Raw genomic sequence first — 16278 nt, forward strand, 5'->3', positions numbered from 1 at the left:
TGATTTCTTTCATCAGCGTTTTACAGTTTTCTATATATAGGTCTTTTATTTCTTTAGGTAGATATGCTCCTAAGTATTTTATTCTTTTTGTTGCAATAGTGAATGATATTGTTTCCTTAATTTCTCTTTCTGTTTTCTCATTGTTAGTGTATAGGAATGCAAGGGATTTCTGTGTGTTAATTTTATATCCTGCAACTTTACTATATTCATTGATTAGTAATTTTCTGGCAGAGACTTTAGGCTTTTCTATGTAGAGGATCACGTCATCTCCAAACAGCGAGAGCTTAACTTCTTTTCCTATCTGGATTCCTTTTATTTCTTTTCTGCTCTGATTGCTGTGGCCAAAACTTCCAAAACTATGTTGAAGAGTAGTGGTGAGAGTGGGCATACTTGTCTTGTTCCTGATTTTAAGGGAAATGCTTTCCATTTTTCACCATTGAGGATAATGTTTGCTGTGGGTTTGTCATTTATAGCTTTTATTATATTGAGGTATGTTCCTTCTATTCCTGTTTTCTGGAGAGTTTTAATCATAAATGGATGTTGAATTTTGTCAAAGGCTTTTTCTGCATGTATTAAGATAATCATATGGTTTTTATCTTTCAATTTGTTAATGTGATGTATTACATTGATTGATTTGTGGATATTAAAGAATCCTTGCATTCCTGGGATAAAGCCCACTTGGTCATGATGTATGATTTTTTTAATATGTTGTTGGATTCTGTTTGCTAGAATTTTGTTAAGGATTTTTGCATCTATGTTCATCAGTGATATTGGCCTGTAGTTTTGCTTTTTGTGGCATCTTTGTCTGGTTTTGGAATTAGGGTGATAGTGGCCTCATAGAATGAGTTTGGAAGTTTACCTTCTTCTGAAATTTTCTGGAAGAGTTTGAGTAAGAAAGGTGTTGGCTCTTCTCTAAATTTTTGGTAGAATTCAGCTGTGAAGCCATCTGGTCCTGGGCTTTTGTTTGCTGGAAGATTTTTGATTACAGTTTCGATTTCCTTGCTTGTAATGGGTCTGTTAAGATCTTCAATTTCTTCCTGGTTCAGTTTTGGAAAGTTATACTTTTCTAAGAATTTGTCTGTTTCTTCCAAGTTGTCCATTTTATTGGCATAGAGCTTCTGGTAGTATTCTCTTATGATCCTTTGTATTTCAGTGTTGTCTGTTGTGATTTCTCCGTTTTCATTTCTTATTTTGTTGATTTGGTTCTTCTCCCTTTGTTTCTTAATGAGTCTGGCTAACGGTTTTTGTAATTTTGTTTATCTTTTCAAAAAACCAACTTTTAGCTTTGTTGAGTTTTGCTATGGTCTCTTTTGTTTCTTTTCCATTTATATATGCCTGATTTTTAAGATTTCTTTCCTTCTGCTAACCCTGGGGTTCTTCATTTCTTCTTTTCTTGTTGCTTTAGGTGTAGAGTTAGGTTATTTATTTGACATTTTTCTTGTTTCTTGAGGTAAGCCTGTAATACTATGAACATTCCCCTTTACACTGTTTCTACAGTGTCCCATAGGTTTTGGGTTGTTGTGTTTTCATTTTCATTCATTTCTATGCATATTTTGATTTCTTTTTTGATTTATTCTATGATTTGTTGGTTATTCAGAAGCATGTCATTTAGCCTCCATGTGTTTGAATTTTTGATAGTTTTTTCCCTGTAATTGAGATCTAATCTTACTGCACTGTGGTCAGAAAAGATGACTGGAATGATTTCAATTTTTTTGGATTTCCCAAGGCTAGATTTATGGTCCAGGATGTGATCTATTCTGGAGAAGGTTCTGTGTGCACTTGAGAAAAAGGTGAAGTTGATTGTTTGGGGGCAAAATGACCTATAGGTATCCATTAGGTCTAGCTGGAACATTGTGTCATTTAAAGTTTGTGTTTCCTTGTTAGTTTTCTGTTTAGTTGATCTATCCATAGTTGTGAGTCGGGTATTAAAGTTTCTCACTATTATTGTGTTATTGTTGATTTCCCCTTTCATACTCATTAGCATTTGCCTTATGTATTGCTGTGCTCCTATGTTGAGTGCATATATATTTATAATTGCTATATCTTCTTCTTGGATTGATCCCTTGATCATTATGTAGTGTCCTGCTTTGTCTCTTTTCACAGCCTTTATTTTAGTCTATTTTATCTGATATGAGTATTGCGACTCCTGCTTTCTTTTGGTCTCAGTTTGCGTGAAATAGTTTTTTCCAGCCCTTAACTTTCAGTCTGTATGTGTCCCTTGTTTTGAGGTGGGTCTCTTATAGACAGCATATATAGGGGTCTTGCTTTTGCATCCATTCAGTCAGACTTTGTCTTTTGGTTGGGGCATTCAACCCACTTACATTTAAGGTAATTATTAATAGGTATGGTCCCGTTGCCATATGCTTTGTTGTTTTGGGTTTGCATTTATACAACCTTTCTGTGTTTCCTGTCTAGAGAAGACCCTTTAGCATTTGTTGAAGAGCTGGTTTGTTGGTGCTGAATTCTCTCAGCTTTTGCTTGTCTGTAAAGCTTTTGAATTCTCCTTTATATCTGAATGAGATCTTTGCTGGGTACAGTAATCTGGGTTGTAGGTTATTCTCTTTCTTTACTTTCAGTATGTCCTGCCATTCCCTTCTAGCCTGAAGAGTTTCTATTGATAGATCAGTTGTTATCCTTATGGGAATCCCTTTGTGTGTTATTTGTTGTTTCTCCCTTGCTGCTTTTAATATTTGTGTTTGATCTTTGTTAATTTGATTAATATGTGTGTTGGGGTGTTTTGCCTTGGGTTTATCCTGTTTGGTACTCTCTTGGTTTCTTGGACTTGTGTAACTATTTCCTTCCCCATTTTAGGGAAGTTTTCAGCTATTATCTCCTCGAGTATTTTCTCATGGCCTTTCTTTTTGTCTTCTTCTTCTGGGACTCCTATGATTTGAATGTTGGGGTGTTTCACATTGTCCCAGAGGTCCCTGAGGTTGTCCTCATTTCTTTTGATTCTTTTTTCTTTTTTCCTCTCTGCTTCATTTATTACCACCATTTTATCTTCTACCACACTTATCTTATCTCCTGCCTCCGTTATTCTATTCTTGGTTCCCTCCAGAGTGCTTTTGACCTCATTCATTGCATTATTCATTTTTAATTGACTCTTTTTTATTTCTTCTAGGTCCTTATTAAACATTTCTTGCATCTTCTCTATCCTTGTCTCCAGGCTATTTATCTGTAACTCCATTTTGTTTTCAAGATTTTTGGATCATTTTTATTATCATTATTCTAAATTCTTTTTCAGGTAGATTCTCTATCTCCTCCTCTTTTGTTTGGCTTGATTGGTATTTTTCATGTTCCTTTACCTGCTGGGTATTTCTCTGCCCTTTCATCTTGTTTAGATTGCTGTGTTTGGAGTGGCCTTTCTGTATTCTGGTGGTCTGTGGTTCCTTTTATTGTGGAGGTTTCACCCAGTGGGTGAGTTTGGACGATTGGCTTGTCAAGGTTTTTTGGTTAGGGAAGCTTGCGTCGGTGTTCTGGTGCATGGAATTGTATTTCTTCTCTCTGGGGTGCAATGGATGCCCAGTAGTGAGTTTTGAAATGGGCCTATGTGTTTGGTGTGACTTTGGGCAGCCTGTATATTGACACTCAGGGCTATGTTCTTGTATTGCTGGAGAATTTGTGTGGTATGTCCTGCTCTGGAACTTATTGGCTCTTGGGTCGTGGTTGGTTTCAGTGTAGGTATGGAGGCTTTTGGATGATATCTTATTACTTAATGTTCCCTGTAGTTAGGAGTTTCCCAGTGTTCTCAGGTTTTGGACTTAAGTCTCCTTCCTCTGGATTTCAGTCTTATTCTTCCAGTAGCCTCAAGACTTCTCCAACTATACAGCACTGATAATAAAACTTCTAGGTTAATGGCAAAAAGATTCTCCACAGTGAGGGACACCCAGAGATGTTCACAGAGTTACATGAAGAAGAGGAGAGGGAGGAGGGAGATGGAGATGAGCAGAAGGAGAGAAAGGGAGACTCAAGAGGAGAGAGATAGATCTATGCAGTACTGTATTCCTTAAGTGTTCTCCATAGCCCAGAACACCCACAGAGATTCACAGAATTGAATTGAGAGGAGAAGGGGGAGGGAGGAAATAGAGGTGATCTGGGGGAGAAAAAGGAGAGTCAAAAGGGGGAGAGAGTAATCATCACACTCCTGAGTAAAAATGGGTACTGAATATTGGATTCTTAAATGTCTAAAATTGATATCAAATACTGAAAAACAAAGATGGAAAATCTAGAGTAGAGGTTAGATGCTTAAAAATACAATATTGAAAACAAAAACAAAAACACACAAAAAATTAAGAAATATATATGAAGTTCCCTTTAAAAATAGGGTATTTTTTTTTTTGCGAGGTTATAGTGAAATGAAAATGAAAATTAAGGAGTAATAGAGGACTTTAAAAGAAAATAAAAGAAAGTGAAAATTAAGGAGTAATAGAGGAGTAATAGGGAATTTTAAAAGAAAACAAAAGAGAAAAAATAAAAATAAAAAAAAGGGAAAAAAATTTTTTTAATTAAAAAACATAGTAAAAATATATCTAGGAATTTCTCTGGAGCTGTTGTGGGCAGTGTGGGTTTAGTTCAGTTTCAGACGGCTCCTCGTTCCAGCTTACACTTCTCAATATCTATAGGCCCCTTCCTGTGTAGTCGGTGTTAACTACAGGGATTTTAATATGTTGCAGTTGTCACTTCTGAAGCGGTTCCCTTTGTTTATTTGGCTTCTGTTTGCAGGTCTTTTCAGTGTCTAATTTCTGCCCTGACACAAGCGAGCGGCGGAGGTGGTCTCTTGTTTAGGTTTGCTTGTTCAGTCCTGCTGCGGGGAGGGAGGGGCCTGCAGACAAACATCACTGGCCTGTGTGGGGAGCACTCGCAGTGTTCCGGCCACATTGGGTTTGCCCCCGCTCACAGGCGTGTGTGCTTCCCCCTCTACACTGCTCAGGCTCCAGGTTGCTCTATAGGGAGCAGGTCCTGAGTTGCCTACGGTTCCAGTTTTCGGGTACTCCACAAAAGCGCGGACTGGGTTGGGCCTGCGTTTTGTGCCTTCCCCGCCTGAGCAGCTCAGGCAGCCAGGAGCCTGACGGGCACACTCTCCCCGGGTGCGGTGCACCTTATCCCCTCGGCGGGCCTGCCTCAGTTTCCCTGCGCCCCAGCCCGGTGCACCTTGTGTCTGTTCTGGGGAGCTTGTCTCTAGCCGTGACCCTTCTGGCAGATGTCAACCATCCAGAATCTCAGGAAGTTTTTGGTTAGAAACTGGAAGCCTGTTTGCAGTTTGGTAGGGGATGCAGTCTCTGGGGCCTCTGGGGCCAAGTTTGCCCCTTTCTCCTCCCCCCTGCATCCTGCCTCCCTCAGGGGTTGGGCCGGTCCACAGATGGCTAGCTCTTATCTGGAATTTCTCAGTCCCTTTGTTCTGCGAACGGCCGGCAGTGTGTTCGGCCGGTTAATTTTCTCTCTCTCTTGCTATCCCACAGTTTAAGTTGCTATCTTGTGTTAGCTCCCTCCGATTGCCCTCAGGGCATTCAGGCGTGGTCCTTACCCTAAGCAATGCCGCCCGCTCCTCTCCATTCAGCCCCCACTTGCTGGTGGTGGGTGCGAGCGTCTGGGATACTTTTCTGCTGGGAGTTGCTTTTAGGCATGTAATCTGTGGGTTTTATTTATTTTTCCTCCCAGTTAGGTTGCCCTCCGAGGTTTGAAAACTTCCCCCAGACCTGCCAGTGAGAGGGTTTCCTGATGTTTGGAAACTTCCTCTATTATGACTCCCTTCCTGGGATGGGTCTCTGTCCCTAGCTCTTTTGCTCTCTCTTTTTATCTTTTATATTCTGTCCTACCTCCTTCTGAAGACAATGGGCTGCTTTTCTGGGCACCTGATGTCCTCTGCTAGAGTTCAGAAGTTGCTTTGTGGAGTTTGCTCAGCGTTCAAATGTTCTTTTGATGAATTTGTAGGGGAGAAAGTGGTCTCCCCATCCTACTCCTCCACCATCTTAACTCCTCCCCCTAGACTTGAGTTTATTTTCTCTGTCTGGACACATTTCTTTAGCTTCTTCAATCAAACAAAATTAATCTCACTTACCATTGGTTAATGGCATCTCTTGCTTGACTAAGAAGTGAATTATAAAAGCTTCTCTGGTGCAATATTATTTTCCTTTTATATTTTCATGAAGAAATATTTTCTATAATGAGCTATTTAATTTTTAATTTTATGATTTTTCTTATGGTTGCTTTACCATAATTTGAAAATATTGTAATGAGTGCTAGTCTGACAATGCCAGTGCATATTGCTATCTTTTAGCAAAACTGCAAGTATTGTTGCATAATAAATACATATAATTCAACAATAAGACAATGCATACCCTAATGTATCTCAAAACATTTTATTCAAATTCTACTTTTTCCCCCTCTTTTACTTGTTTTGACATGTTTAGTGTTCCCTGGCACTAAAGCAAAGATATAAAGTAAAATTTTGCAATGCTGTGACAGTCCAGTCACTTAAAATAATAGGGAGTTATAACTGCCACTGCATTTCAGTCTTGATGAAACTATTCATGTTATTATAGTGAAAAAAAGTTATAAAACATACATATATGAATAAACATAGCTGAGTTCAATGGAATGACAACAAAATTTGAATTTCAATTTTGTGTCACAAATACTCTTCATTTTTCCATTGATGTAACAATGTGAAAGTCACTCGGATATCACAAATCTTCCAAAAATATATTTCAGATTTGATTTGGCCTGTGGGCCATTGTCAGGCAATACCTGACCTAGATCATGTTAAACCTCATAGGATACAGCAAAATGATGAGGGCATATCCAGAATTTGACAGAGAGTCCCTCATTTACTGTGAGCATTCCACACTCAGCAATCCTTTACATCCCATGGGAGAAGCATCTTGCCAACCCTTGGCCTACCCTGAGATATTCAATTCCACATTGTTTTCTGAGTGGTTGCTGCTATCCACTGCATGATACTTAGAAATAATGAGACCCTCCAAGTCTGTCTATGAAGGTTGAAACTTGGTCATAGACTTACAGGTTACTTGAAGTGTGGAATTAAATTTTATTGTAGAAACAACAATAGGATTGGTCTGGTTGTTAATAAGAAAATTTTCTGGTGTACCTTTTCAGAATTTCCCCCCAGAGTAGACGGCGTAGACACTTTCCCTGCAATTCACATGCTCTACCTCTTAGTGACGTTCTTTATTATTGAAGTATTCTGGAGGGAATATCACAGAAATGGTAAGTTACTAAGTACTTAAATAAAGTCATGATATCTTAAGGGAACTGTCCACTATCTGACAGACTTTGACATGGTTTCTGAATGGTGATGATAATAGAGATGAGCAGGATCTGAACTTCCCTTTATAAAAGCTGAACTAGAGGCAAAAGCAGGAATAGTCTCACTCCACTGTGTACTTTTGGTGGGAACTCATTCATTTAGTTCTGGACAACACTATTTAAGAGAGATTTTGACAAGTTGCAGTTCATCAAGTGTACCATTCATCCAAACTGCAAAGTTTCTGAAAACATATCTTTTAAATTAACAGAATAAGTAAATAGTTGACATTGGTCAACTATTTTGATAACTTTTTATTAAGAGTAGATTCTCTCTTTCAGTCTCTCAGTTTCTCGCTTTCTCTCCAGAGTTATTTCAATTGTTAGCATTAGGAATTCCTGCTTGAAGCTGTTAAGAGTCATATTTGGGCTCTATCTATTAGGAAATATTTTAATGATGGTGCTTTTTTCATTATTGGATATATCTGCAAAAATGTTATGAATTGACTACCACTGATATAATTTTGTTGAAATATTTATTTATTTATTGCTGTGCTGGGTCTTCGTTGCTGTACACTGGCTTTCTCTAATTGCGCTGAGTAAGGGCTACTCTTTGTTGTGGTGTACAAGTTTCTCATCGCAGTGGCTTTTCTCATCCTAGAGTACAGGCTCTAGGCACATGGATTTCAGCACGTGGGCTCTAAAGTAGTTACAGCACATGAGCTCTAAAGCACTGCTTCAGTAATTGTGGTGCACAGGCTTAGTTGTTCTGTGGCCTGAGAGATCTTCTAGGATCAGGGATCAAATCCATGTCCCCAGCATTGGCATATAGATTCTTAACCTCTGGACCGCCAGGGAAGTCTTTGTTGAAATCTTCATGGTCATATATAGAAATTATTTTTCTTACATTAGAGAGTAGATTCCTAACTCAGGTGGAAGATTGCATTATAGTAAAGAAAAAATTCTATATTCTCAATCAAGATTTGCAGGGTAATGTTAAGAAAAATTTTACCACAGGGTTTTCACAGTTTTTAAAGTTGCTTTTAGAAAAAAAGAAACTCCTTAGAAAACAAATTATGCAATATTTTACAAACTCATTATTTCTGAATATGCAGAAATGTTCAAGGAAATACACAGATTTTTTTCAGTATAGATTCTTTGACAGCAGTAGAAATCAATGAACATTATTGAATGAAATCCCATGAAAGTATTTCATTCTAAAAACAAACACACTGGCTTTAAATAAATGCTCTTAAGTCAAATCAAGATAAAATTTTTAAAAACTCAATTTAAATTAATATAATCATCCCAACATAAAAATGGATATTGGCACAAAACAGGATGCAAAATTTCACCAATTCTTTTAAAATTCCTAATGATAAACTAAAGCAATCAATATAGTATTAGAATCTACTTCAAAGGATTGTTGTTGTTTAGTTGCTAAGTTGTGTCTGACTCTTTTGTGACCCCATGGACTGCAGTCCGCCAGGCTCCCCTGTTCATGGGATTTCCCACACAAGAATACTTAAGTGGGTTGCCATTTCCTTCTACAGGGGTCTTCCCGAACCAGTGATTGAACCTGAGTCTCCTGATTGGCAGGTGGATTCTTTACCACTGAGTCATCAGAGAAGCTCACTTCAAAGGATAGAGCCACACAATCCAATTTAAGGAATTCAAACATCTTAGCTATGAATGGCTAATCACAAATATTTCATTGAAAAATATAGAACAAGAAGCAGGGGAGCTACTGTTCTACTCTCTTAGACTGATAAAGTAGATGGATTTGATTTTCTTTATGTGCCTCTTACATATATAAATTATTATAATTTTATTGGGAGAATATTCTGAGTTACAGAATCCCATAGGTTCTGCACTGTCAGGCCCAGAAAGTGAAAGTCGTTCAGTAGTGTCCCATTCTTTTCAAGAACCCATGGACTGTAGCCAGCCAGGCTCCTCTATCCATGGAATTCTCCAGGCAAGAATACTGGAGTGAGTGGCCATTCCCTTCTCCAGGGGATCTTCCCAACCAGGGGCTTGAATTTGGGTTTCCCCCATTGCAGGCAAAGTCTTTTCTTTACTGTCTGATCAGGAAAGCCCAGATTTGACATTTGGCCGGTCATATCTATGTGTTCATATGTTAGTCCTTGCCATGCGTACACATCTACTGGATGAGGAACAACTTAAATCTTCCATTGTTTTTTCTTTTTTAATTATTTATTTATTTGTTTTATGTTTTGGCTGTGGTGGGTCTTTGCTGCTGTGTGTCAGCTTTCTTTAATTGCAGCAGGGGGGGGTCCTCTCTAGCTGAGGTGTGCAGGCTTCCCATTGCGGTGGCTTCTCTTGCTGTGTGCACAGTCTCTATGTGCGGGGACTTCAGTCGTTACAGCTCTTGGGCTCAGTAGTTGTGGCTCATGGGCTCTAAAGCACAAGCTCAGTGGTTGTGGTGCATGAGCTTAGTTGCTCTGTGGCATGTGGTGTCTTCCTGGAGCAGAGATGGAACCAGTGCCCCCTACATTGGCAGGCAGATTCTTAACAACTGGATCACCAGGGAAACCCTCCGTGATACTTTTGACCTGGGTCCAGATTTGTGACAACAGAGGTGACAACAGCAGCAGAAATGGCCTCAGTGACTGTAGCCACGGGAAAGAGGAGGTTCTCATGTGTGCTGTAAAGGGCCTGCAGTGGAGGCCTGCTTGCCAGTCAGTCCCTAGGACCTATTCCTGTGACATTTGCACAAATATTGACTCTGTTCTGAGTGTTTGAAGAGAAACAAATATTCATAGCAGCTTTATTTATATTAGCATTAAATAATGCAAATACCTTTTAATGAATAGTTAAATAAACCATTGCCACACTACCTCAAGTATAGTAGAAACTTGGAATGGAAATTCTTAGCTGAAAAAAAATTAGAAAAGATAACCAAATCAAAATTTTAGAACTGAAAAATATAATATGTATAATTTAATTATTATCAAATTGATACAGTAGCAGAACATAGATGACAAGGTAAAAAGACCAGAAGCTGGAAGATAAATCTATATATATTTTTAAATCTGAAGACTAAAAAAGAAAATATATTTAAACAATGAAGAGAGCGATGGAGAAACTATAAGATAATATCAAAACTTCTAACATAGAAGTCATGAGATTCCCAGAGGAGAGAGGAAGACTGAGGTAGAAAACATATTTGAAGAAAAATGTCAAAAGTTTTTCAAACTTGATGAAGATTTAAATTTGCAAAATACTGGGAAACATATAAGCAGAATAACCTCTGTGAATAACAATATGCCTAGATACATCACAGGGGTAAAGAATCCACCAGCCAATCAATGCAGGAGACACAAGAGATCAGGTTTGATGCCTGGGTTGCAAAGAGGTCCTGGAGAAGGAAACAACAACCCACTCTAGTATTCTTCCCTGGAGAATCCGCATGGACAGAGGAGCCTGGTGGACTATAGTCCATGGGGTCACAAAGAGTCAGACACGGCTAAGCACAGCACAGCATTGAATAATAAGAGCCTAAATAAATTCAAAATGTACACAAAATTTTTGAAAATGTAACTATGTGAACTTATATTTCTAAAAATCTCTCTTCATTTAGAAAATTGACTGCATTTGCTCTTCTTCTTCTTCTTCTTTTTTTTAAACCATAGAATGTTCTCTGGATAAAACAGAGCTGATTTCAGCCATTATTGGTGAATTTATTTTGTGTTCATGATGTGTATATGTGAATGTGTTCCAGTGTATCATGATGGTGTTAACATTACTTTTGAATTCTTCAAAATATTTCACTTTTCTTCATATTTGTTTCCCATGGTATTTACGTGAAGCTCTCTGTTTTATTTTCTAGGTGATCTGAAAAAAGTTGGTAAGTTTGCAATAACTCTTCACTCCAGTAAGTTCCAGTGACTTCTTCCACATAGTCTTGAACATTCTCTGCCCTTTTATCAAGTGGCCCATCATCACGTGGATATCCATTCATTTCCATCCAATTTTTCGATGTGAGCTTCTTTCTTATCTTTCCACTGATGTTTCCCTGTGTTCCATCACTGCTCATTGCATCTTTTTTTCCATTTCCATCCAATTATATTGATTTTCTTTGTCTCCCCAGGACTCGCCAAACTTGTATCATAATTTTCTGAGAGGAAGGGATTGGGCTACCTGACACATGGTTGCCATGTAAATTTTGGACATTTGCCAGTATCCAAGAAGAGGGGGCCATTAATAAACTATTAATATTTTCCCAGTGCTTAAGAGACGAGAGGATTCCCAGCTTAATAAAGAAGTTTCTATCTCCATTGTCCTGTCAAAGATCTTATAAAAATATGATGCCATCCACTGCTTAAGTGTGAAATTGAGTCACACTCTTCACTGTTCTTGAACATAATACTCAAAGTATTCAGTTTTTAAAATATTTTACAATAGTTTCTTGTCTTTCTTCCCATCTAGAGTATTCTTTATACTTTTACATTTTATTTGTACAATTATTATTCCTGCAAACTGCACAAATAATTGAAAATTATCTTTTCAGTAATTAAACAAGGATGTTATATCTTAAAAAATTGTCTAGTATATCTCAAAATTTAGGACTTTGTATGTGAATGACAAAAGCTGTTGGCCTAGTATAATTCCAATTTTTTTTTCATAAAGTTCTTCAAATTAGTTTGACATCCTCCTTTTCTAATTATATGTTTAACTGTATCTTAGTTTAACACATTGGATGAAACTGGGAGCTTATCTCTTTAATGGAGGTAGCAGGCTTCATATGAATACTGCCACAGATCAAATTTCTGACAGAGGAGTATTTTTAACTATAAGCTTCTGTATCACATTCATAGACCCATTTAATCTATGTGAGCACATGTGTCTTTATTATGAAAAACCTGGAAAGCCCAATTCAAGACCAAATATCAATTCTGTTTATCCCAGAGGAATTTCCACTTTACCTTGATTTCCTTTTGTATAGTAGTTCCTTTGCAGAAAGGATGAGAGAACTTAAAACAGCATTGCCTGTCATGAGTCATGATCTTTGTAACATTAGGTTCAAATTCTGTGAAAAAGGGGACCATTTTGTTGAATGAATAAATAATGGAAAGTAATCAAATTATGGTCATCTTTTCCTCACATATGCCTTCATTTAGTTTGAATGGTTATTTCTTTCTTTTATTTTTCAGTTAAGGGTGAAAATGATAAATGTTAGTCCCATCAATATTTTAAACTTTTTACCTTGTCATGTTTCATCTCTTTCTTTTACTTTGATCTTCAACTCTCAGTGATCATCTTCCTCCATTGCAATGTAGATATAGGTTTACATAAATTTTTTCTCATTTTATGATTATTTCAATTGAAATCTACTTTCTTCATGAGTTATTTTTGCTTTCATTTGTCCCATCTGTGCAATTTATGCAGACATTTTCTTTTTGTTAAGTGTATACAAATACTAACTTAACTATCAAACTTTGCAATTTTTATAAGTTTCTGATCTGAAAGTTTTATCCATGATATTTTCATTTATTTGGTACAGAAGCCCCTTCACTTCCATTTAGTATTTCATTAACCTCCCTTTCATTTTGCTTTGTGAAAATAAGCTTTATTGAACAATGAGTTAAATCAAAGTCTCACAAAACACAGTTATGCATTAATCAGTTGAGAAAAATGTGAATAGAGGCACCCACGAACCTGACCCTGATATCCTACAAGAGCAGTAGTTCAGGATTCTGTAACTCAATGTTTTGTGATTTCATATGGCAAAGCTCTGTGCTAGGACAGATGAGTATATGTATTTAACAGCATACATCACTTAATTAAAGATGAAAAACTGAGCAACAAAATAGTGCTTATTGCCAAAACAAATCATAAAGGTTTTATTAGATAATTACCCAAAACTGTATTTCTTAAGTCTTCTCAGTTCAGGAAATATATTCCTTTTTCCCATCTTCATTTATTGAATACTATTCATTATTCAAAAGGGAATTTTCAAATGCTGTATATATGTGTATGTATATATTTGTGTAAGTGTGTATGGTTTTTGTATGTTTATCTGTTAATAATTTAAATTTACATACAATTTTCAATAAATCTGAATTTTCTTCATGTTTCTTTCCAATGAAACTTACTTTGACTTCTCATTGTGTTTTACAGACAAAATTTGGAAAAATAATGTTAAAGTATCTCTGATATCCCTCTACTCCCAAAACACTTTAAAAAGCCTGATTTTCTGATGTCTTACAAAAATCCCAGTTTTTCTTCAAAATGGAATCATTGACTTGCCATCTCCAGGATCTCTACCATTCTAAGGCAACAGTTTGGTTGCCAATATATCCCATATTCCTCTCTTTCTGGTCTTTCTAAGCCTGAATAAAAACTGAAATCATTCATTGGTCACAAGTAAACTTGAGGGTCATTATTACATTGCCTTAAGATTCCATATATGAAAAAAACTCACATAATTTTTTTTCCTGGAATTCTTTTATATCAAAAAAGGGTAATTTTACTTCATTCTTATTTACTTTTATTGACACAGTTATCGATGTGGCCAACTGCAATTACTTGTTTGTAGAAAGATTTTATATTGTTAGGAAAGTTGAAAAATAATATCTATCCCAATCCTGAATATTTTATGCTAATGACACCAAGAACTATTGTACTGTGATGTTTCCAAATAACAACAACCAACCAAATACTAACAGACCAAGTGATGTCCAATAAATCAAGAATCTGTTTAAAGGAAAACTACTAGTAGTTTTATTTCTGAAGTTGCTCCTCAGGTCAGGAAGGTCACTCCTTTTTCCTCTTTATTTGATTAATATGATCAGGACATAAGGAAACTTTCAGCAACATTTGTACTTGTGTGTGCTTCCATACATGTGTTCATGTATCTGTGCTTGTCTATTGTTTAGCTGCTAAATTGTGTTTGTCTATATCCTATTACATTTAACATTGTACGTGAATAAGTGACTAAATTTGAATTTCTTTTTATTTCTGAGCCATGATATTTAAAATGATGTTTCCTATTTCTTTTTCAGATGACCTTCAAAAACAAATAGGTAAGTTTCTCTCAGTTCAGTTCAATTGCTCAGGCGTGTCCTACTCTTTGCAACCCCATGGACTGCAACACACCAGGTTTCGCTGTCCATCACCAACTCCCAGAGCTTGCTCAAACTCATGTCCATCAAGTCAGTAATGTCATCCAGCTATCTCATCCTCTGTCATCCCCTTCTCCTCCTGCCTTCAATCTTTCCCAGCATCAGGGTCTTTTCAAATGAGTCAGCTCTTCTCATCAGGTGGCCAAAGTATTGGAGTTTCGCCTTCAGCATCAGTCCTTCCAATGAATATTCAGGATTGATTTCCTTTAGGATTGACTGGTTGGATCTCCTTGCAGTCCAAGGAACTCTCAAAAGTCATCTCCAACACCACAGCTCAAAAACATCAATTCTTCAGCACTCAGCTTTCTTTATGGTCCAAATCTCACATCCATATATGATGACTAGAAAAACCAGAGCTTTACTAGGTGGCCGTTCGTCGGCAAAGTAATGTCTCTGCTTGTTAATAAGATGTCTAGGTTGGTAATAGCTTTTGTTCCAAGGAACAAGAGTCTTTTATTTTCATAGCTGCAGTCACCATCTGCAATGACTTTAGAGCCCCCCAAATTAAGTCTGTTGCTGTTTCACTGTTTCCCCATCTATTTCCCATGGAGTGATGGGACTGGATGCCATGATCTTTCTTTTCGGAATGTTGAGTTTTAAGCCAACTTTTTCACTCTCCTCTTTCACTTTCATCAAGAGGCTCTTTAGTTCCTCTTTGCTTTCTATCATAAGGGTGGTGGTTATCTGCCTATCTGAGGTGATGCATATTTCTCTCAGCAATCTTGACTCCAGCTTAGGCTTCATCCAGTCCAGCATTTCTCATGATGCACTCTGCATAGAAGTTAAATAAGCAGGGTGACAAGATACAGCCTTGATGTACACCTTTCCCAATTTGTAGCCAGTCTGTTGTTCCATGTCCAGTTCTAAATGTTGCTTCTTGATCTGCATACAGATTTCTCAGGAGGCAGGTCAGATAGTCTGGTATCCCCATCTCTTTCAGAATTTCCCACAGTATATTGTCACACACACAGTCAAAGGTTTTGGCATAGTCAGTAATGCAAAAGTAAAATTTTTCTGGAACTCTCTTGCTTTTTCGATGATCCAGCGGATGTTGGCAATTTGATCTCTAGTTCCTCTGCCTTTTCTAAAACCAACTTAAACATCTGGAAGTTCACTGTTCACGTATTGTTGAAGCCTGGCTTGGAGCATTTTGAGCATTACTTTGGTAGCATGTGAGATGAATGCAATTGTGTGGTAGTTTGCGCACTCTTTGGCGTTGCCTTTCATAGGGATTGGAATGAAAACTGCTTTTCCAGTCCTGTGGTCACTGATGAGTTGTCCTAATTTGCTGGCATATTAAGTGCCACTTTCACAGCATCATCTTTTAGGATTTGAAATAGCTTAACTGGAATTCCATCACCTCCACTAGCTTTGTTCATAGTTATGCTTGCTAAGCAGAAGGGAATTGCAGACCACTTCAGTATTTTTGCCTTGAAAATCTCTTGAAGAGTATAAAAAGGAAAAAAGTTTCTCTAATGCCCTTGATATTCCAAGCACACAGTTAGTCAGTCAGTTCAGTAGCTCAGTCATGTCCAACTCTCTGTGACCTCATGGACTGAAGCATGCCAGGCTTTCCTGTCCATCACTAACTCCCGGAGCTTGCTCAAACTCATGTCCATTGAGTCAGTGATACCATCCAACCATCTCACCCTCTGTTTTCCCCCTCTCCTCCTGCCTTCAATCTTTCCCAGCATCAGGGTCTTTTCCCATGAATCAGTTCTTCGCATCGGGTGGTCAGAGTATTGGAGCTTCAGTTTCAGCATCAGTACTTCCAATGAATATTCAGGACAGATTTCCTTTAAGATTGACTGGTTTGATAACCTTTCTGTCCAAGGGACTCCCAAGAGTCTTCTCCAACACCACAGTGGTG

The 16278-nt window shown here is 37.5% G+C and overlaps 1 protein-coding gene across 1 annotated transcript in view; it reads left to right on the forward strand.

The window, feature by feature from the left end:
* Positions 1–16278, forward strand: part of LOC136151626 (butyrophilin subfamily 1 member A1-like) — a 53913-nt gene that overhangs the window by 9301 nt on the left and 28334 nt on the right. Inside the window, exons 2-4 of the mRNA XM_065912897.1 lie at positions 7117–7227; positions 11114–11131; positions 14289–14309. Coding sequence (XP_065768969.1) covers positions 7117–7227; positions 11114–11131; positions 14289–14309 — 150 coding nt within the window. The remainder of the gene's footprint in view (positions 1–7116; positions 7228–11113; positions 11132–14288; positions 14310–16278) is intronic.

This window comes from Muntiacus reevesi, chromosome 20 (assembly GCF_963930625.1).
Source record: "Muntiacus reevesi chromosome 20, mMunRee1.1, whole genome shotgun sequence".
NCBI classification, from domain to species: domain Eukaryota; kingdom Metazoa; phylum Chordata; class Mammalia; order Artiodactyla; family Cervidae; genus Muntiacus; species Muntiacus reevesi.